Source organism: Bombina bombina, chromosome 1 (genome assembly GCF_027579735.1).
Source record: "Bombina bombina isolate aBomBom1 chromosome 1, aBomBom1.pri, whole genome shotgun sequence".
Taxonomy (NCBI): domain Eukaryota; kingdom Metazoa; phylum Chordata; class Amphibia; order Anura; family Bombinatoridae; genus Bombina; species Bombina bombina.
Genome location: NC_069499.1, coordinates 376,510,218 through 376,532,050, shown reverse-complemented (window position 1 = coordinate 376,532,050; position 21,833 = coordinate 376,510,218). Strand labels below are relative to the sequence as shown.

General features: G+C 34.1%; 1 protein-coding gene across 1 annotated transcript in view; it reads left to right on the top strand.

Annotated features, from left to right (window-relative positions):
* LRP1B (LDL receptor related protein 1B) overlaps positions 1–21,833 on the top strand; it is a 2,715,774-nt gene that overhangs the window by 1,717,681 nt on the left and 976,260 nt on the right. The window contains exons 29-32 of the mRNA XM_053698264.1: positions 3,688–3,819; positions 10,097–10,324; positions 15,523–15,697; positions 18,576–18,670. Coding sequence (XP_053554239.1) covers positions 3,688–3,819; positions 10,097–10,324; positions 15,523–15,697; positions 18,576–18,670 — 630 coding nt within the window. The remainder of the gene's footprint in view (positions 1–3,687; positions 3,820–10,096; positions 10,325–15,522; positions 15,698–18,575; positions 18,671–21,833) is intronic.

Here is a 21,833-nt window from a genome sequence, read left to right as displayed (position 1 = left end):
CCCACTTTTGATTCGCTGGAGCCTGGGATTTCTTTATATTATTACAGTGTAACGTTTAACCCCTTAAGGACATAGCTTCAATTTGCTCAATGTTCCATGACAAAATAATTTGGTCATTAGTCATTAAGGGGTTAAGTAACAATAAATAGTTACATGATAGCTTTGGGTCAAGGCTTATTTCTGGTTTATATAGCATATAAATAATGCTATCAGTAGAAAAGACAATTATCTAGCAACTTTTATCAGTCCTCATTATATTTTTTCTAGTTTGCATATACTACATGAGGCTCCCTTTATCGATAGTCTTTATGCGCATATTTTTAATATGTGTATATATCAAGTTCTAATTATATCATTTTTAAAATTGAGTACACTTTTAAACATCACTGATGGCAATTTTTATTCATCTTAGCATGACATAAATATTGCAAATATTGCAACATTTCATTTTACATTTTACCAAGCTGATAAAACTGTTTTAGATTGCTACAAAAAGCCAGTTTTAAAATTAAATGTGAAAGATTTTTACAATGCATAACTTTAAAGGCAATGTTGACTGTTTCCTCATATGTCACATAGTTAAAGGTACATAAAACCCCAAAAAATTATTTCATGATTCGGATAGATTTTGTAATTTTAAACAATTTTCAATTTTACTTCTATTATCTAATTTGCTTCATTAACTTGCTACCCCTTGTTGAAGGAGCAGCAATGCACTACGCAGAGCTAGTTGAACGCAACAATGAGCCAATAACATTAAACATACATGTGCAGCTACCAATAAGCAGCTCCTGAGCCTACCTAGGTATCCTTTTCAACAAAGGATACCAAGACAAAAAAATAATAATAATTTAGATAATAGGAAAAAAATTGAAAAGTGGTTTAAATTTGCATGTGCTATCTGAATCATGAAAGAAAGAAAAAATGGGTTCCATGTCCTTTTAAGAAAATAACATAGATGATTGTTTATAAATAGTTTATTATAAAGAGGGATATAAACCCTTTAAGGACACAGCTTTCAGTTTGCTCAATTGTTTTATGACGGAAAAATTCTGTCATATGTCCTTAAGAGGTTAAACATCAATCTTTATTATTTAAACTTAAAGGGACATTCCAGTCAAAATATAAATGCACGTAGATTTATTGCATCTTTGAAGAGAAACATATTTGCAATGTACATGTATTGGCAAAAAATGCTTCTATTAAGAGTTATAACTGTTTAAGTGTTAACATTTTTCTCTGCACGTTCATGTGAAGCATAGCTAGATATTTTCACTGCACCCATTTTTAAAAAATGCAGCTGCTCAGATCATCAGTGGTACTTGTATCATGTCAGCAATTAACAAATTGAGTCATTACCAGATGGTGCAAGCACCTTAGGCTCTCCGAACAAGTGTTGTGTTTAAAATGCTGGTGCACGGTGCATTCTTAAATACACTTTTGAAACAGCTATAGCTTAGATTAGAAGCATTTTTGCTAATGCATGTATATTACAAAATTACTTCTGTTCAATACCGAAAGGCACCTATGTGGTTTTCAATTTTGGCTGGAATAACCCTTTAATTTAAATGTAAAAACTAAGCTTGACTGGTTTTGGTTTCTTTCTTTAATTTATTCAGCAACCTAACTTGCACATGCCATAAGCGTCAGGTTTTCTTACACTTGGGTCAACAAATAAATAAAAAAAGCTTTTCTTATTTACTGTAACTGGTAGTTACTTTCTCATAGATTACAAAAGGGTTGCAAGGTTTTATTATGTAAACATCTTGGCTAGCATTTTCTATATATAAAACAGCTACCGGAACTCCATTACCAAATATATGTGAAAAAAATGTTGTTGTTTTTTTTTTTTTTTTTTTATTTGCACAATATTTTGGCCAAAGTATGTGAGGTTACATCGCACACCAAGGCAAACCCCATAAGTGAGTCCTATGCTAATACATTTTAATAAGTTATGTTCTTAATATCAGTTTTACTGCACCTCCTGTATATATTTAGTTGCCTAAACACCTTTAAACATCTGTGAGTTATCTTTTTATCCAAGTTGAAAGCAGCTCTGTGAGGATGATAATCAATATTTGGTTCTAAGCTCTCTCTGGTTGTCTATTTACAAGCTGCCCTCCATTTTTTATAGTTAACTAAATGTCATGTTGTCATGGGTATGTTTGTCATTTGTACAATTAAAATCTTATCTCTTTTTTTCTATGTATATTCACTGTTTAATACTCAATAAATAGATCTCTACTGAAAACAAGTGATTTAACTGTCAGTAGTGAAAATAAAAATGGTGTCATTTAACCATGACCAATTTACTCAATAAGTCACAAAGTGGCATTTACTTGGGAAGTCACAAAGTGGCATTTAATTGGGAAGTCACAAAGTGGCATTTAATTGGGAAGCTTCTAAGTAACACTGACTGCATATTCCAAAGCAAAATTAAATAAAAGAAATCCTGGAAAACGTAATTTATGGGGGTAGATTTACCAAGCAGCAGATGCTGCTATCTATCCCCGTACTTTCCGGCTCGTCAGAAACGTAAGTTAAGAAGCAGCGGTCATAAGACCGCTGCACCTTAACTCTTCCGCCTCCTCTGAGGTGACGGTCAGCAATCACCCTGATTGGATATGTTTGGGTTGATTGACACCCCCTGCTAGCAGCCGATTGGTCGCAAATGTGCAAGGGGTGGTATTGCACAAGCATTTCACACGAAATGCTTGTGCATTGATAAATGCCAACAGCATATGCTGTCGGCATTTATCAATGTAGGGTGGACATGATAAATCGGCCCCCATGGCCTCAAATATGGGCTCTAATATGAACTTTTAACTGTCAACGACTGCAAGAAGAAGTTTTTTATCTGGGGTCCCATGGGTACATTTTGTTGATAGGTGGTAACGGGCAGGATCTGAGGTCCTATACAGGCATATAACTCCCAGGGAATGTAGGCCAATATAATCCAATCTAGATCTGATCCTGATCCCACCGACCACTTTCTTCAAATTATTCACTGGCTGACCATTATTTTTGTAGGTAACATCTGGCAACGCTAAGTTCAAAATATGGCACCTGCAGTTTATTGCACTAATGAACACTAAAATGAGGTTTCACAAAAGGTGTTACTCAGGTTTTTAGACAATGTTGTTATGTAGTAATCAATGCATAATCTAGACTGACCTCTTACAAAATGCCTTTTTACACAACTCTCTTGAGTTTTATAACACACTTATTAATAAGAAAGTGGACACAGCGAGTGCATGCAAGATAAATGCTTTGCTTTAATCATCAGTTCTATATATTTTTTCATATGAAATGATTTTCATATTTAAGTGTCACATATAAGAATTACACAATATATTTATACAACTAGGGCTTGGCTTTTGTTGCAGTGAGACCATCATACAGGGTGGGTAATTAATGAGCTTTAGTGAACAGGGTAAATACAAAAAAAATAAAAAATGGCTGAAAAGGCTGGAATTGTTTCGATATTTTAAAGATTATGCATTGATTACTACATTTTGTAAGAGGTCAGTCTTTGTTCATAACACATTTATGGTACTGTTTTCTTAATTATTTTGTTTTACAATATTAGTAACCACATAAACATGAAAATACTTGTCTATATTACATATTACAATTCATGCTTTAAATATCTGGTTTAAAGATATATATATATTTTTATGATTTCAGCTCCTAATCCTTGTGCTGCCAATAATGGAAAGGGGCCGTGCTCCCATCTGTGCTTGATCAATTTCAACAGAACTGCAGCATGTGCATGTCCTCATCTTATGAAGTTATCATCTGATAAAAAGACTTGCCATGGTAAAATATTTCCTGAAAACATTTAAAGATGATAATATGCATGTCAATAAATATTCCAGTAATCTTTATATGTCTTTTCTCCTAGGTGTGTGTGTATAGAGTCCCTTTCATAAACACACACAGAATAGACCACTTTACCATTGTGCTCACCCACATATATTTGATATTTGATAGCCAGGTGGCAATATGAAGTATCTGGATGAAAACAGTGCAATTCTTTGCAATATTAGAAGTTTTTATTATTTATAAATGTTACTTAAAGGACCACTCAATGCAGTAATTAACAAGTACACAATGAAAGACAGTGATTTAACACCTACTCTGAATTTCAAATAAGCAGTAGACTTTTTTCTGACAAATTTATTTTTTCTCACATTTTCTGGCCCCTTGTATCATGTGACAGACATCCCCCAATCACAGACTGGTATACACATGCCCTGTAAGCTTGTGCACATGCTCAGTAGGATCTTGTTTCCCAGAAAGTGTGTAAATAAAAAGACAAAATTTGATAATGGAAGTAAATTTTAAAGTGTTTTAAAACTGCTGCTCTATCTGAATCATGAAAGTTTATTTTGACTTGAGTGTCCCTTTTAAGTTATCCAAAAAGCACAAATTAATTGCACAATTTAACATAATTTGATTTAAAGATAATTTGAGCAACACATGTTGAAAAAAATATAAACATTTAGTTTAATATTGGCTTATGTCTAATAGATAGATAGATAGATAGATAGATAGATAGATAGATAGATAGATAGACAGACAGACAGACAGACAGACAGACAGACAGACAGACAGACAGACAGACAGACAGACAGACAGACAGACAGACAGACAGACAGACAGACAGACAGACAGACAGACAGACAGACAGATAGATAGATAGCATTATCCTTTTGCTAGAAATTATTATCTGATCCTTTGAAGTGCACCCCAGATTGTTGTAGTTCTGCTGAGTCTTCCACAAATAGTAATTAAATATGCTTGTTTTGAAAAGTGTATTCATTTACATACATTTTTAGATGGTTCACTTTTTATTTTTTTAAACAAAATAAAAAACCTATTTTCAGCTTAACATTATCTTTATTTTTGCTTTGAATATTGGAATCACTATTGCTTTGAAATTCATTTCTTGCATTCATACAATTTAGTCTGATTACTATCACGAGCACTCAGCAAAGTGCAGAACTATCAAACCCACATCATTGGTTTTTGTGTCAGTAAAGTATACTTAGAGCATGTCCCAAGGTGCCTGTCCATCAGATGTCACTGACCTTATCACAGCAAATGCTAATGTTGTCTTTAAATGCACTGTGCTAGGAGCAAGCACAGAACATGATCATAGTATTGTAGTTTAATACTTGATGTGCTTAAACATTTTAACACATAACATTTTATTTTGTATAATTTTGATAGCATAGCGTATGATGGGTCTTTAAACTCCCAAAGCAAGTGAGCAGAATGTGTGTTTATAGGTTGTCAGAATCAAAAAGCTATTTAAGGGCACAGTTAATATTTAGCCAGGTTTCTGTCATTTAGGTTATCCATTTATAACATTTCTTGGCTTATAGTCACAAATCCCAATGGCCAATTCTGTAAAATATGGCCAAAACACAGCTTCTGCTTCTGCAGATAACTATATAAATAGTCTAATTTGGTCAATGGGAAAAAGTTCACTGATATATATTCAAATGCTGTCCCTGATGTTAAAATAATCTTTCCCAATTGCATCAAATTTTACCACTGAGTACATCTGTTTGTCTTGATAATGTTTTATGCAGTGTGTTAAGTTACTCCAGTTGGTAAGCTAAAATTTTATTGTAAGTATATTTTATATCATTTATTTCTGGAATGCTTGCAGATATATTGAAAAAGAGTCTGAGTATGGTAGTGCTTATTACTTTATTAAATATATAAGTCTGTTTCTTTTTATACAGTATAAAATAAATGTTGATTTAAACATAATTAAGAATTGTTATTGAATGACTTATTTATTACATTTATGTTGCTATATCTGTCAAACTTTAAATCATATTTTCCAACATTTTAGGTGACCAAAAACATTATTTATGTAAGAACTTACCTGATAAATTAATTTCTTTCATATTGGCAAGAGTCCATGAGCTAGTGATGTATGGGATATACAATCCTACCCTAAGGGGCAAAGTTTCCCAAACCTCAAAATGCCTATAAATACACCCCTCACCACACCCACAATTCAGTTTAATGAATAGCCAAGTAGTGGGGTGATAAAGGAGTAAAAAGCATCAGCAAAGCAATTTGGAAATAATTGTGCTTTATACAAAAAATTCATAACCACTATAAAAAGGGTGGGCCTCATGGACTCTTGCCAATGCCAATATGAAAGAACTGAATTTATCAGGTAAGTTCTTACATAAATTATGTTTTCTTTTATGTAATTGGCAAGAGTCCATGAGCTAGTGACATATGGGATAGCAATACCCAAGATGTGGAACTCCATGCAAGAGTCACTAGAGAGGGAGGAATAAAATAAAAACAGCCATTTTCTGCTGATAAAAATTAATCCACAACCCAAAATGTAAGTTTATTCTCATAAATGAAAAGAAAAACTTAAAACATAAGCAGAAGAATCAAACTGAAAAAGCTGCCTGAAGAACTTTTCTACCAAAAAACTGCTTCTAAAGAAGCAAATAAATCAAAATGGTAGAATTTAGTAAATGTATGCAAAGAAGACCAAGTTGCTGCTTTGCAAATCTGATCAACTGAAGCTTCATTATTAAAAGCCCATGAAGTTGAGACTGATCTAGTAGAATGAGCTGTGATTCTCTGAGACGGGGCTTGACCTGACTCCAAATAAGCTTGATGAATCAAAAGCTTTAACCACGAAGCCAAGGAAACAGCAGAAGCCTTCTGACCTTTCCTAGAACCAGAAAAGATAACAAATAGACTAGAAGTCTTCCTGAAATCTTTAGTAGCTTCAACATAATATTTCAAAGCTCTTACCACATCCGAAGAATGTAAGGATCTCTCCAAAGAATTCTTAGGATTAGGACACAAGGAAGGGACAATAATTTCTCTATTAATGTTGTTAGAATTCACAACCTTAGGTAAGAATTTAAATGAAGTCCACAAAACCGCCTTATCCTGATGAAAAATCAGAAACGGAGATTCACAAGAAAGAGCAGATAATTCAGAAACTTTTCTAGCAGAAGAGATGGCCAAAAGGAACAACACTTACCAAGAAAGTAGTTTAATGTCCAAAGAATGCATAGGCTCAAAAGGAGGAGCCTGTAAAGCCTTCAAAACCAAATTAAGACTCCAATGAGGAGAGATTGTTTTATTGACAGGCTTGATGCAAACCAAAGCCTGCACAAAACAGTCCTCATCAGAGGAGGATAATTCAGTATGTTTTCGGTCATTTGAAATTTCATCAACTTTATGAGAAGTTTTAAAAGACCTTTTACGTTTATTAGAAGGCGGGATGGCAGACAAAATCTTCTGAATAGAATCAGCAATAAATTCTTTTAAATTCACATGTATATCTTGTACATTAGATGTTGAATGAACAGCAACAGGCAATGTGCTATTACTGATGGACACATTATCTGCATGTAAAAGTATATCATGACAACTATTACAAACCACAGCTGGAAATATAATCTCCACAAGTTTACAACAAATGCACTTAGCTGTGGTAGAACTGTTATCAGGCAGCAGGGTTCCAACAGTGATTTCTGAGACAGGATCAGATTGAGACATCTTGCAAAATGTAAGAGAAAAAACAACATATAAAGCAAAATTATCAATTTCCTTATATGGCAGTTTCAGGAATGGGAAAAAAATGCAAACAGCATAGCCCTCTGAAATTGAAAAAAGGCAAGATGCATATAGGAATGGGGTTTTAAATAATGAAATTATTTGGCGCCAAGTATGACGCACAATGTAACTGAATTTTTTTTGCGCTAACAACATCCGGAAATGACACACACAATGACACAACCTTGTGCAAGGAATTCGGTGTCAACTAAGGCGCCGGAAATGACGGATTTGCATCATCGGAGGTACCTTCACACCAACAAATTCCCGCGCTAAGAATGACGCAATAAACTTTGGCATTTTGCGCCCTCGCTGGCCTAATTTTGCCTGCAAAATTAAAAGAAAAAAAAACAGTCAATTTGAAAAAAGACTAAACCCAAGGTAAGAAAAAAATATTTCCTAAATATGATTTTCCCCAAATATGAAACTGGCAGTCTGCAAAAGGAAATACATAAACCTGACTCATGGCACATATAAGTACAATACATATATTTATGCATAAAGTGCCAAACATAGCTGAAGGTGTCTTAAGTAATAAAAACATACTTACCGAAAGACACCCATCCACATATAGCAGATAGCCAAATCAGTACTGAAACAGTTATCAGTAGAGGTAATGGAATATGAGAGTATATCGTCGATCTGAAAAGGGAGGTAGGAGATGAATCTCTACGACCGATAACAGAGAACCTATGAAAAAGATCTCCCGTTAGGAAAATCATTGCATTGAATAGGTGATACTCCCTTCACATCCCTCTGACATTCACTGTACTCTGAGAGAACCGGGCTTCAAAATGCTGAGAAGCGCATATCAACATAGAAATCTTAGCACAAACTTACTTCACCACCTCCATGGGAGGCAAAGTTTGTAAAACTGAATTGTGGGTGTGGTGAGGGGTGTATTTATAGGCATTTTGAGGTTTGGGAAACTTTGCCCCTCCTGGTAGGATTGTATATCCCATATGTCACTAGCTCATGGACTCTTGCCAATTACATGAAAAGGAGAAAATTACTCTCTTAAAGTCAGTTGCATTATTTTGCCATTGTTCCAAGTATAAGATGGCATTTCAATAGCAAATCCTCTGAATTTTATTGATATGTATACATGTATAAACTCAAGAGATGCTCTATTCTTGAGAAAATAAACTGCAGAGCATTCAACTTCTCTTTAAGAAAGTTTATGAAAAATATGCAAAACAAATGTGAAAAATCAGTGGCCAAGTATAATAAGTCTGCAAAATATCCCTCCTTAAAAAAATCTCTGGTTTCCAGTATGACAAGTGAACACATTTTCTAATATTGATTAATTTATTGACAGCTTCCTAACACATTGGGGTCCCATTTAGAGGGCTTAAAGGCCACCTATAATATTATTGGCTATTAAACACACAAATAGAAATTTATTTTCTAAAAATGTCTTATCACAGAGCCAGACTTAGGTAAGGCTGCTGGGTACCCTCTGCCTGCTTTCAGCTTTTTTCTTGGGACGTAAAAACTAGTACAGTGACAGTGAGCCAAATGTGGCCCATGGGCTGTCAATTGGTCACCTTCGATTTGCCTCCATTTTGAAGAGAATCATCAACTCCTTTTTTGAATTGTGCGATGTCATCAAGCACTATATCACTTATACCCTAGACAACGACCAAGTGGAGGACTTGAAAAAAGTCTTAGACATACCATCTGCATCAAGCAATTACATCAAAGCATGTATCTAAGTCATCCTTCATATTTAAAAGGTTATCTTTAATGCATTGCCATTATCTAGCCTAACTGAAAAATATATTGTACCTTGTAAGTAAACACTTCAAATAATGACCATAGATGCAGAGGCATCTCTTACCAAATAAGAGGCAATTATGAGTGCCTACCTATTATATGACACATCTAACTAATCTAGCTAAACATGATGAAGAAACAGAATCATGTTTTAAAAAATAAGTTATAATTTGCCTTGTATGATGATTATATAACTCCGGGTTTCTCAAAACATATTTTACAGTAAGGAATCCCACCTATCATTTATATAAGCAGTGCACTTATTTTTCAAGGACGGAATCCCACCTATCATTTATATAAGCAGTGCACTTATTTTTCAAGGACGGAATCCCACCTATCATTTATATAAGCAGTGCACTTATTTTTCAAGGACGGAATCCCACCTATCATTTATATAAGCAGTGCACTTATTTTTCAAGGAGACAATGGTTGGCAGTAGGTGGCTGTTATTTAAAAGTCTAATCCATTTTTACTGGTTGTTTCCTTTATCAATGTTTTCAATGTTAACCTTTTCATTACTGTTTTTGGTGCTGTAAAGTAGTAAATAGAGAATAATGCATAACAAAAGTGTCCTGTCTTTCAATCATGTCTATAATTGTTTTTAAAATGGATGTTAAAATGTGCACTTAATTGTTTTTTCTTTCCTCCTAAATATATATATAAATATCAGGTTTTTTGTTGTTGTTTTTTTTCCCTCTGGCAGAATGGAAGAAATTTTTGGTGTATGCAAGACGATCAGAAATACGAGGTGTGGACATAGACAATCCATACTTCAATTTTATCACAGCTTTTACAGTGCCTGACATTGATGATGTTACCGTGGTGGATTTTGATGCAGCAGAAGAACGGTTGTATTGGACTGATATAAAGACTCAGACAATCAAACGAGCTTTCATTAATGGAACTGGCTTAGAAACCGTCATTTCAGGAGGTATACCTGTAATTTTCAACATCAATCTAAGCAGAATAAATGTGTAAGCTTGAGCTTAATGATAGGACATTCTCTCTGCATTGAAAGAGCTGCATCCAGCTATTATAATAGGCTGTCTTAAACATTGTAGGCATCTTATTGATTGTTTTGTGCTATAAACGTTATAATCTTCTAGTAAACTGTATGTGAGTACTTTACTTTGTATTTAACAAACATTTTGAAAAGTAAATCATTTTTATGAATCATTCTTTTTCTTCAGCATTTATTTCATCTTATATAAAATACAGATTTAAAAGGCATGGAAATGTCATGCTCTCAAATTCTGTTTTATCCCCATAGTTTCTCATATTATTTGCTTGGCTACAGAATTACATTATATTTATTATTTTTCTGTGTGATTGTCCGAACACAGCATAGATGCAGATATAGGGCTCTATTTATGAAGCTCCGATTTGAGCTTCAGAGCCCTTTTGGCTGCAGGTTTGCATGAACGAGCCTGCAGCCGAGAGTTAAGAAGCAGTCGCCATCACACAAACTGTTTTGTTGTCTATGTCAGTTCACCCGGGGTAAGGTTGCACACTTGCAATAGTGTGCAATGTTAAATGAGGGCAGCGGATTGCTACCCGCTAGATGTGATGCTGGAAGGACAAGGGTGAAGATATACACCCCTGTTTGCCTAGTCTTTCTTAAATGTGGGCTATATTGTGTATCACCGTTTTATCAAGCAATGCAGCATTCTGCTATGCTGTGTTGTGACTATGATCTGTTTTCAACTGTGTCTACAGACAAAAAGATCTTACCATTGAATTAAAGTATATATAGTTTATATAGGATATATAATTCAAAAAAGCTCTGATCCAGTGTTTTACAGTTTATCTACCTTTGGAAAAATATGAAATAGCAAATTTTTTTTACATTTTATTTTTAATTATCAAATAAAAATTGTGCGCTAGTATTCGAAGTGGCCTGCAATGCAAATTCAACCTCACATATGCATTGCTAGGAAGCTATGCGTTCACATTCGCATTGCTAGGAAGCTATGCGTGCTTCCATAGGCTCCAATGGGAGCCTCATTCTCATGCTGTGAGACACAGCAGGAGAACTAGCGCAGCGAAGGGGATAAGTTGCGCAGCAATAACAGGAAATTGTATATATATATATATGATTATATACACATATTAACACATAAATATATATATATAAGCATATACATATCTATTCACTGGGAACACACAGTTCCCATAGACCCCAAAGTAAAGGCACTATTTAGTGTGAGTTTTTTTTCTAACACCCCACACCCACCAACTTTAGTCCCCCAAAACTGGCTGGTGCAATTATTTTATGAAAAAATAAAAATTCTACAATTTTTGTTTATTAATAAAATACATAGCACTATATTTTGAGGGTTTTGGGGCACATTTATAAAATAAACCAGAGATCTGATCTCTGCTTACTTTTATAAGCGCTAAATGCTACAATGAGCTCACAGTACCAATAACCAGTCACTTGTAATAGCTGATTATTTATCGCGCGCCCCACTCATAAACTTAATTTCCCATAAGTAAAGCAAATAATTATCTGCGGCCTTCTTCTTTTGTACACTATATTACAAAATTTATAGAACACCAATTCTGAAAAAGTTGGGACAGTATGGAAAATGCAAAAAACAAAGTCATTTGAAATTTTAATTCACCCTGTACTATATTAAAAACACATTATTAACACATTATTTGATATTTTACTTTGTGAATATAATGTATTTTTGAAAATATACACTCATTTCAAATCTGATGACTGCAACACATTCCAAAACATTGGGACAGGGGCAATTTAGGACTAATAGTAATGTGACATGGTGAAATAAGAAGGTGATATGAAACAGGTGAGACAATCTTGTAATCACAGTATATAAGGAGCATCCAAAAAAGGCCTAGTCCTTCAAGAGAAAGGATGGGTTGAGGCTTGCCAATCTTCCAACAGATGCATCAGCGAATAATCTAACAATTTCAGAACAACATTCCCCAAAAACAAATAGGTAGGATTTTGGGCATTTCATCTTCTACAGTGCACAATATAATTAAACGTTTCAAGGAATCCGGTCAAATCTCATTGCGTAAAGGGCAAGGCGTAAAACCACTTCTAAATGCACGTGATCTCTGATCCCTCAGACGTCACTATCTTAAAAACCATCATCAGTCTGTAATGGATATCCTGACATGGGCTCGGGAATACTTTGGTAAACCTTTGTCAGTCAACAGCATTCACTCCTGGATCCACAGATGCAAGTTAAGAGTTTACTATGCAAAGCAGAAGCCATACATCAACACTGCCCAGAAGCACCTCTGACTTCTCTGGGCTCGGTCTCTTCTAAGATGGACAGTAGTACAGTGGAATCCTGTTTTGTGGTTTGACGAGTCAACATTTCAAATAGTTTTGGGAAAAAACAGCCATTGTGTTCTCCGGGCTGAAGAGGAAAAGGACCATCCAAGCTATTATCAGCATCAGGTCCAATAGCCAGCATCTGTCATGGTATCGGGGTGTGTCAGAGCCCATGGCATGGGTAACTTGCACATCTGTGAGGGCACCATTAATGCAAAAAGATATGTATACATTTTGGAGCAACATATGCTGCCATCCAGACGTCATCTTTTCCTTGGGAGTCTCTGCATTTTCCAGCAGGACAATGCCAAACCACATTCTGCTCAGATTACAAACATGGTTGCATAAGCAGAGAGTGCGGGTGGTAGCAGACTGCCTGCAATCCTTACCTACCTCCGACTGAAAATGTCTGGTGCATTATGAAGTGCAAAATAAGGCAACGAAGGCTCTGCACAGTTGTGCAGCTGAAGACAAGCATAAATGATGAATGGGGGGAAATGATGTTAGCTAAACTTAACCAACTGGTGTCTTCAGTGCCCAAAAGCATTAATAAGTGTTATTAAAAGAAAAGGTGATGTTACGCAGTGGTAACAGCTGACTGTCCCAACTTTTTTGGAGTGTGTTGCAGTCATTAGTTTTGAAATGAGTATTTTTTTTAAAAATACATCAAATTCAAAAAGTAAAGCATCAAATAATGTGTTAATAATGTGTTTTCAATATAGTTTAGGATAAATCAGATTTTCAAATGACTTTTTTTGTTGGGTTTGAAATGTTGTCGTTTGTTTATGGACCCTGTGAAAGAAAAATAATGGTCTTTTTATTATATCTTTATATAGGCTGGAAATCCATTTTTGCTCAGGAAATAGTTCTGCCATCTTATACTCTTGCTAGTCTTTAATATTCTTGTAAAACTACTGTCATACAGGGCTCTATGTACAAAGCAGCGCAATCTGCTCCGTAGCCCTTGCAGGGCAAAATCGCATATACAAGCCTGCTTCCTGCAATGTAAGAAGCAGCAGTCATCAGGCGAATGTTTCTTACAATATCCACCACCTCTGAGGTGGCAGAGAGAAATCACCCCAATTGACAGGCATTACATGCTAACTTGAATGTGTAATTATACATATACGGGCAGCAGACCAAACAGGATCCGCTGCTCATATGCCATGATGGCATGCATAAAGTTTCACAAGTTGAGAAGTTTGTCCACACACTGTTTAGTACATGGAGGCTATAGTGCTGCAGATATGTGTTTGCTCCTGAACTTGCCTCCCTGCTTTTCAACAAAGGATACACAGAAAACAAAGAAAATAAAGAAAATTTGATAATAAAAGTAAATTAAAAAGTTGGTTAAAATTGTATGGTATATCTGAATCATTATATAGGTGGGTTTATGACCCTGTAAGCAGCAAATGTTCAACTTTTGTCCATTAACATTTATTTCTAGACCAATTAAAGAGAAAATGTTTTAGAACAAATGTATAGATTTGAAAGGTAGTTGTGGGTAAATCTAGCACTATCTTTAAAAATCTTTTAATACCATCATACTTGAGATTAAGAATCTTCTCAGTTTTTTAATGTGAAATGGAAAATTTGTATTAAACTGCATGCAAACTACTCCTTTAAATAATAATAATAATAATTATTATTATTATTATTATTACTATTATTTGTATAATACAAGTCTAATAAAATCAAGCATAGAAGCAAATGCACATAAAAAGGTGTCAAATACAAATCATATGTAACGACAGAAATAGGAGACATATATTTTGTCAAATACACTACACTTCCCCAGAAACATTGATTGTTGCAGGAAACAAGAAGGGCTTGTAATTATGTTCACCTGATGCAGCTGTATGGGCCACAATGGGTATTCATAAACAATACTCTTCCTCACAAATCCATGTCTATTCACACTTCAAAAGTTCTGCCTGCTCACTTTAGATCTTCATTGTATGTAATGAGCAAAAAAGACCGACAGTAGCACACACAAAAAACAAAACAAATTTGTTTTACAGCATTGCATCTTTATCAGAGCTCCCTGCAAACAATTACATATAACTAAGCATAAAAGGACACGTTTGCATATTTTATTCTGAATAAACTTCAAATTACAAATTATCATTTGATTTCCACAAACAGATAAAATCTTTCATGTGTTTTTCACACAAATAAACAACTTTTTATGTTGTTTTACCTGAGTTCCTTCCTTGTCATGCAACTGAATTACAAGTTGATGTGAATTGTTGCATTTACTTTGTAATGAGCATGAACTCTGTGAAGTGTATTGTAGCATTGTACATGTGCACTCACATGACAGGTTCTTTTTAAATCTATAGAACACTTCAGCTAATGTCTTTTAATTTCCCCTTTAAAACCAACTATAGACTAATTACTGTTGTGCTTTGACTTATATTAACATATTATAGCTGCAGGTGGAATTGCCCTAGGAACATGAAACCTGACAGAACAATTTTTAAAGTCGTCCCTAAGTGCACAAATTTACTATCTTAATTTGCATGTCCTTAGTCTATAGGTCTGAATTTTATTTTCCCCAACATGTAGTCTAGTGAATTATTATTGACCGTAAGTGTAATTTAATGATAATTGTTGCTGCAGGATTTCACTTCCTCAGCAGTAAGACATTAATGATTATTAATGTCCTCAAAAAGAGACAATAGGGGATATGATTACAATCTTGAACATTCTTTTGGCAATAATAAAGTAATAATTGAATTTGATCTAAGCTGCACAATAACATTCTTGTTTAACAAAGGTTACAATTTACTTTCCATGTGTTCATTTTTATGTTGCAGATACTCACAGTATTAGAGGACTGGCAGTAGACTGGATATCTCGTAATTTGTACTGGGTTAGCTCTGAATATGATGAAACTCAAATTAATGTGGCCAGATTGGATGGTTCCTTAAAAACCTCAGTGATACATGGAATTGACAGAGCTCAATGTCTTGCTGTTCACCCAGTCAGGGGGTAAAGTATGATTATGTTAACTATGATTTTATTTTTTACTAAGCGCTTTTATCTGGACCAGAATATACTTTTGTATATTTTATATTGACTAAAAGGAACAAAACAACAAATAATTTCTATTATGCATTTAATATATTAAGCAAACAGTATTTACATTTACGTTGAACCTGTTAAAGCAGTTCTTTCCCAAAATCTTTTGCAAGTCTTTAAGGAACATGTATAAAAATAGTGTATTGCATTTTAAAATTACCCATGGAAAAACATTACTAAAATGTACCATTATTCCTATTTTTATTTAGCTTTGGAAAATATTTTTATCCCAAATGTATTTTTTAAGTTATTCTACTTTTAAAAGTAGAGAGAATAAAACATTTTAACAATGGTAGAATGAGGAAGGAAATGTGCAACTGTAATTTACATTTCAAACTTTTCCTTTATTTTAGCAACTGTGATGATCTGTCACTGAGTCATAATTTAATGAGCTATATCCTAGTTCCAAATGAGGAAGCTGGCACATTAGATAATTAACGAGTGCTTGCCTGGCAATTTTTCTTTTTTCTTTTTTTTTCAAAAGATGTTTGAGTAATGACTGTTTATTTTTTATATGCTATTTTAAACTTTAGTAGACGTGGTTTAACTTTTTTATGGGAGCATTATTTGAAGGCATCTTCTAGTAGCTAAATCATGCAAATGAATCTTGGTCATTACCAAACTATCCCTAAAATGAAAAGAAAAAAGAAAAAATCCCTGTTGGTTTATTTTACTTAGGGGTAGATTTATCAAAGCCATTCTCCTTTAATTCCGTCCAAAATAGTGCATACAAACTGATTATCATATTCATCAGAGCACTCTGCACATATAAGTGCACAAATCTGATAGAAACTTCTTCGCACTCCACTTGCATTCGCGCCAAGTGCAACAATATACATTAGTAATAGGCATAATTTAACAGCCCGACTTACAAATACGCCCAGTTTCTTATTTATCATTGCTTTGCGCAGATAGGAAACTGAAATTTCGGCTTCAATTTCATGTTGTATATTTCGCCATACAGACTGAGGCGAACACCATTATAATACATGCTTTTACATCTTGTGATGCAGTACTTTCTTCTTTTAACTAATTTTTCAAAGGCTCAGCACCAAGAAGAGACTGTTATTGCTATGGAAAAATCAGCACAGAAACATTATGTAATATAAATATAAGCTAAATAGTTACCTAAAAAATGCTTTTTAATAATCAAAACATGGCGGCGTAAATATTTATAGGGATGTACAGTGATAAATAGGGAGTAAATAGGGAGTAAATGCTTTTTTCTACAGGCGAAATGTATCATTATTACACCCTAGCTCGCCTACGCAAAGTTACATCTATTTTTTTATATAAATTCAGGCGCATTAAGTCGTTCCTAAGAAAATTTTAATAAATTCACCTAATGACATTTTATTTCCTAATAGCTAAAAATAATTACTACCTTTTTTTAGACATTATTTTACTTAAAATTACATGCAAAGCATTGACAAATTACATTCCCTTGAGGTTCTTCATTTTATTTATTTATTATTATTTATTTTTTTAAACTAGGTAAGTTTCCGATTTTTTTATTATGCTTTATTTCTATAATTTATATTTTGCAGCTTTTATGCTATTAAAGGGACACTGAACCCAAAAATTTTCTTTCGTGATTCAGATAGAGCATGCAATTTTAAGCAACTTTCTAATTTACTCCTATTATCAATGTTTCTTCTTTCTCTTGCTATCTTTATATGAAAAAGAAGGCATCTAAGCTTTTTTTCTTGGTTCAGAACTCTGGACAGCAGTTTTTGATTGGTGGATGAATTTATCCACCAATCAGCAAGGACAATCTAGGTTGTTCACCAAAAATGGGCCGGCATTTAAACTTACATTCTTGCATTTCAAATAAAGATACCAAGAGAATAAAGAACATTTGATAATAGGAGTAAATTAGAAAGTTGCTTAAAATGTCATGCTCTATCTGAATGACAAAAGAAAAAAATTGGGTACAGTGTCCCTTTAAGTTAAAGGGACATTGTAGTGCAAAAATGACATGCTCTTATTTGTTAGAATGTATAATTTTTGCATTCCTTGCATGAAATGCTATTTGTTTAATCCCCACAAAAGAGTTAAATACATAGATAAAGAGCTTGAAAAAGATGACGAACAAATCTTCAAAAGCAGTGGTTTCACCCTGCAAGTAACCAACTGTGTTGAACTGCAAGGTTTGTGGCTCATAACCAGAACTGTATCTGTGTGTTTAACACATTAGAGAAATGCATTTTTATACCATGTTCCTTTAAAGGTTTTAGAATATTAAACAACAACAAAAACAGTAATTGTTGCTTTTAATTCCTATATTTCCTAGAGAGGCCAAACAGCTATTTCTGTAACCTAGGTTCTTCAAAATACTCAATAGCTAATAAAGGCAATTTGCGGTGTACATTTTTTTTACACAACAACCAAGATGTGTTTAGTAAGCACTATATGTAATAGGTTTTTTTTTTTACTTACAAGCACAAAACAATAAATATTGTTATTGTTTATCTTGTAAATCCATTTCAATCTAATTCAAGAAAATGCAAATGAAGTTTTCTTGCAAACAAACTGCAGATACTCGTTTGTAACGTACATTTTTATGCCGTATGCTGCATAATGACCAATGAAAAGTACACAATATTTATAGTTGTCCTGCTATGTTTAAACAAGAACAATTAAAGTTTTTGTGTTAATAAAATAAAATATATTCTAGCATAGAGGTTTTGCAACATTTTTAAAAATAGCAAACAAAGGAGATTTTAAATGTTTTCTTAATTATTTCTAAACAGTTTTTCTTACAAAGATTGTATCATTTTTTCTTCAGAAAGATATTCTGGATGGATGGAAACAGTATAAATGCAGCAAATATGGATGGAAGCAACAGCAAGATTCTCTTTCAAAATCAGAAAGAACCAATAGGTAAATATAAAATTACTTGTTTTAGTTTATTTTTTAAATTTGAAGAACTCTCAAGCATAAACAGAACACCCAGATAAGTATTTAAAGGGACGTGAAACCCACATTTTTTATTGATGATTCTAATGCAGAATAACATTTTGAACACTTTTCTAATTTACTTCTATTATCAATTTTTCTTCATTCTCTTGGTATCTTTTGTAAAAAAGCATGGACATAAGTTCAGGCGTGGGCACATGTATGGAGAACTTTATGGCAGCAGTTTAGCTAAAATGTTATCCATTAGCAAGAGCACTAGATGGTAACACTGTTTCAGGCCATGTAGTGCTCTGAACACCTACCTAAGCATCTCTTCAACAAAGAATACCATATGAAAAAAGCTAATTTGATAATATTAGATTAAATTGGAAGCTTTTTTAAAAATGGTATGCTCTGTCTGAATCACAAAAGGAAACTTTTGGGGTTCATATCCCTTTTAGAATATACTGTCCTATTAATACAAGATCTAGGATCTAATGTTATTTTATACAAATGTCTGAGCTACTAATTGTTTAATTTTGGTAGACACAGCAGTATTCTCATGATGTTCCTTAAAATAGTATCTCATTAAACTAAGGGGTTCTTCATCAGTTCTCCTAGTGTATCAAAACATTTTCCAAATACATTTTCAGATGTTATCCCAACTGTTTAAAGGGACAGTCAACACTAACGTTGTTATTGTTTAAAAAGATAGAACGCCTTTACTACCCATTCCCCAGCTCTGCAAAACCAACATTGTTATATTAATATACTTTATAACATTTAAACCTCTAAATTTCTGCCTGTTTCTAAGCCACTAGAGACAGCCTCTTATCACAAGCTTTTTAATTTGTTTTTCACAACAGGACACTGCTAGTTCACGTGGGCCATATAGATAACATTGTGTTTATGCCCATGGAGTTATTTAAGAGTCAGCACAACACAGCACTAATTGGCTAAAATGCAAGTCAATCGATAATAAATAAAAAGTCATGTGATCAGGGGGCTGTCAGAAGACAAAACTGGGGAATGGGTAATAAAGGGATTATCTATCTTTTAAAACAGAGCTTTCCCAACTTTTCATGTTGGTGACACACTTTTTAGACCTAAATCATTTTGTAACACAGTAATTCAGTTGTACTAGCAAACAGGAGGTTAAACTAAATTGTTTTAAGAGATACAGACACATACATACATTATATAATAACGGAATGTATTTACAAGTAACAGTATGTAAAAAAAAAGTTTAATAACACCAATAACTACTTTTTTCATGGCAAGTATGAGGTTGATGGGATGAACATCGTTTCTGAATATTTGGTAAAATATTAGATAAAAACACTCGCATTTTATCATCAAGCAGTTTTAAGCTTCCACTTCCTATCCATATATCAAGAGCACGAGCAATGCACTACTGGGAGCTAGCTGCAAAAAAAACAACACTTTGACTTCTGACTTCAGCTCAGCGTTTAAGCTGAGCTGCAAACACACTGCTGTCCAACTCACTGACTACACAGGCAGTCATTAGACGATTGAGGAGCCAATGTGCAGCCAATGGGAATAGTTTCTCTTCCCGCTGAACTGCGCCAATAGGTTAAGATGATCTGTGATCCACTAGGTATCAATTACGTGTCAACCACGTGATATGCATAGTAGGCAGGCGGAAAGTCGGAAACCAAAATAAAAAAATAAAAAAGTAAATTTTAATAATGTGTGCTGAAGCAGGGACATACCTACACACTGCTGCCGACACACTAATGTGTCACGACACACAGTTTGTAAAGTACTGTTTTAAAACAATAAAAATTATATTGTGGACTGTCCCTTAAAGTAATCTCCTTCTTCCATAGGGTTTAATTCATAACCAGAAGTTTATATTTTAACATTTTTGATTTATTAGATATAACCAAGTATTTATTAATGTAACCATCTGGTTTAACTTCACGGGCTAGATGATTGAAAGCTCTCTGGGCTGGCGAGATTATTAAAGAATGCTCGCCAGTCCTATTTCCCTGGTGGAATGATCTAAAGTCACTTTTTACCCTAAAAATAGGGTGTCTCGCTAAGGGGCCTATACTGCATTTTCATATGAAAAATGCACAATAAAATTTGTATTTTAAACATCATACAAAACAAGTATTTGAACCATTCACACAAAAATAAGCAGGGGAAAATTGTATTGTTAAGGTGCATCAAAATTCATAACAAAATTCTTCACCAAAAATTAAATTTGTATGTAATTTACACAGGAATAAATCAAATTAAATATGCACAGCGTACATCGTAATTGTAGTACGCTGGATGTGCAAAAATCACACAGAAATTTAAACTTATAAATACAAAATGCAAAGCGTAATTGTTGTTTTTTCGTAAAATGGGCTGAACATGGGCATTCCATGAGCGTATATGAAAATGTCTCTTTAATCCCAGTGTAATTCTATAAAGATTTTCACACTGCAGATCTCACAGTTTTTTCTCGCACACTAAAAGTTGTCAACACAAACACTTATAACCCCAATAGAAAAACAAATGCATACTAAAATATAGGTGAATATAAGATGCTCTATGCAGGAAGCAGCATAATGTGGGTTATATTGGCTGCAGGATTTTAATTTTAAAATGCTCTCCCTGCTTCCTGCTAACTTTGCACTAAGGAGTGAAGTGTCCCTATCCAGCGAGCTTCATAACTTTTAATAGAAGCCATCTCGCCACTCGCAGGGACTGCCCCTTTTTTTACGATCATTGCTCTGGGGGGCAGCCTTGCGAGAGTCAGCAAGAAAAAGTAGGTTTGAGCTGGCGAAGATTATATCATCAAGCCCCAAGAGTATGGGGGAAGGTTTTGGTCATTTATCATCTAGCTTCAGCATCCTGTTTCATTGTTGTATAGATTGATAACTCATTGGGCCTCGTGTAATAAAAGGCGGCAGACAAGGGACCTGACTTAGGGCTAAATTACATTAGTGCGGTATTTTTGTTTTTCGTGATCCCTAAAACTACTCTAGGTTTTGAGCTTGTCGTGTTTTGTTTGTATTACAAGTTCCAAAAAACGTGTTTTGCGCTAGTGTTAACCCGAATAGAGAGAACATCCTAATTTAAGTTGTCTTGTGCGTGTGCATGTATTTCCCCATAGAAATCATTGGAGAAAAAA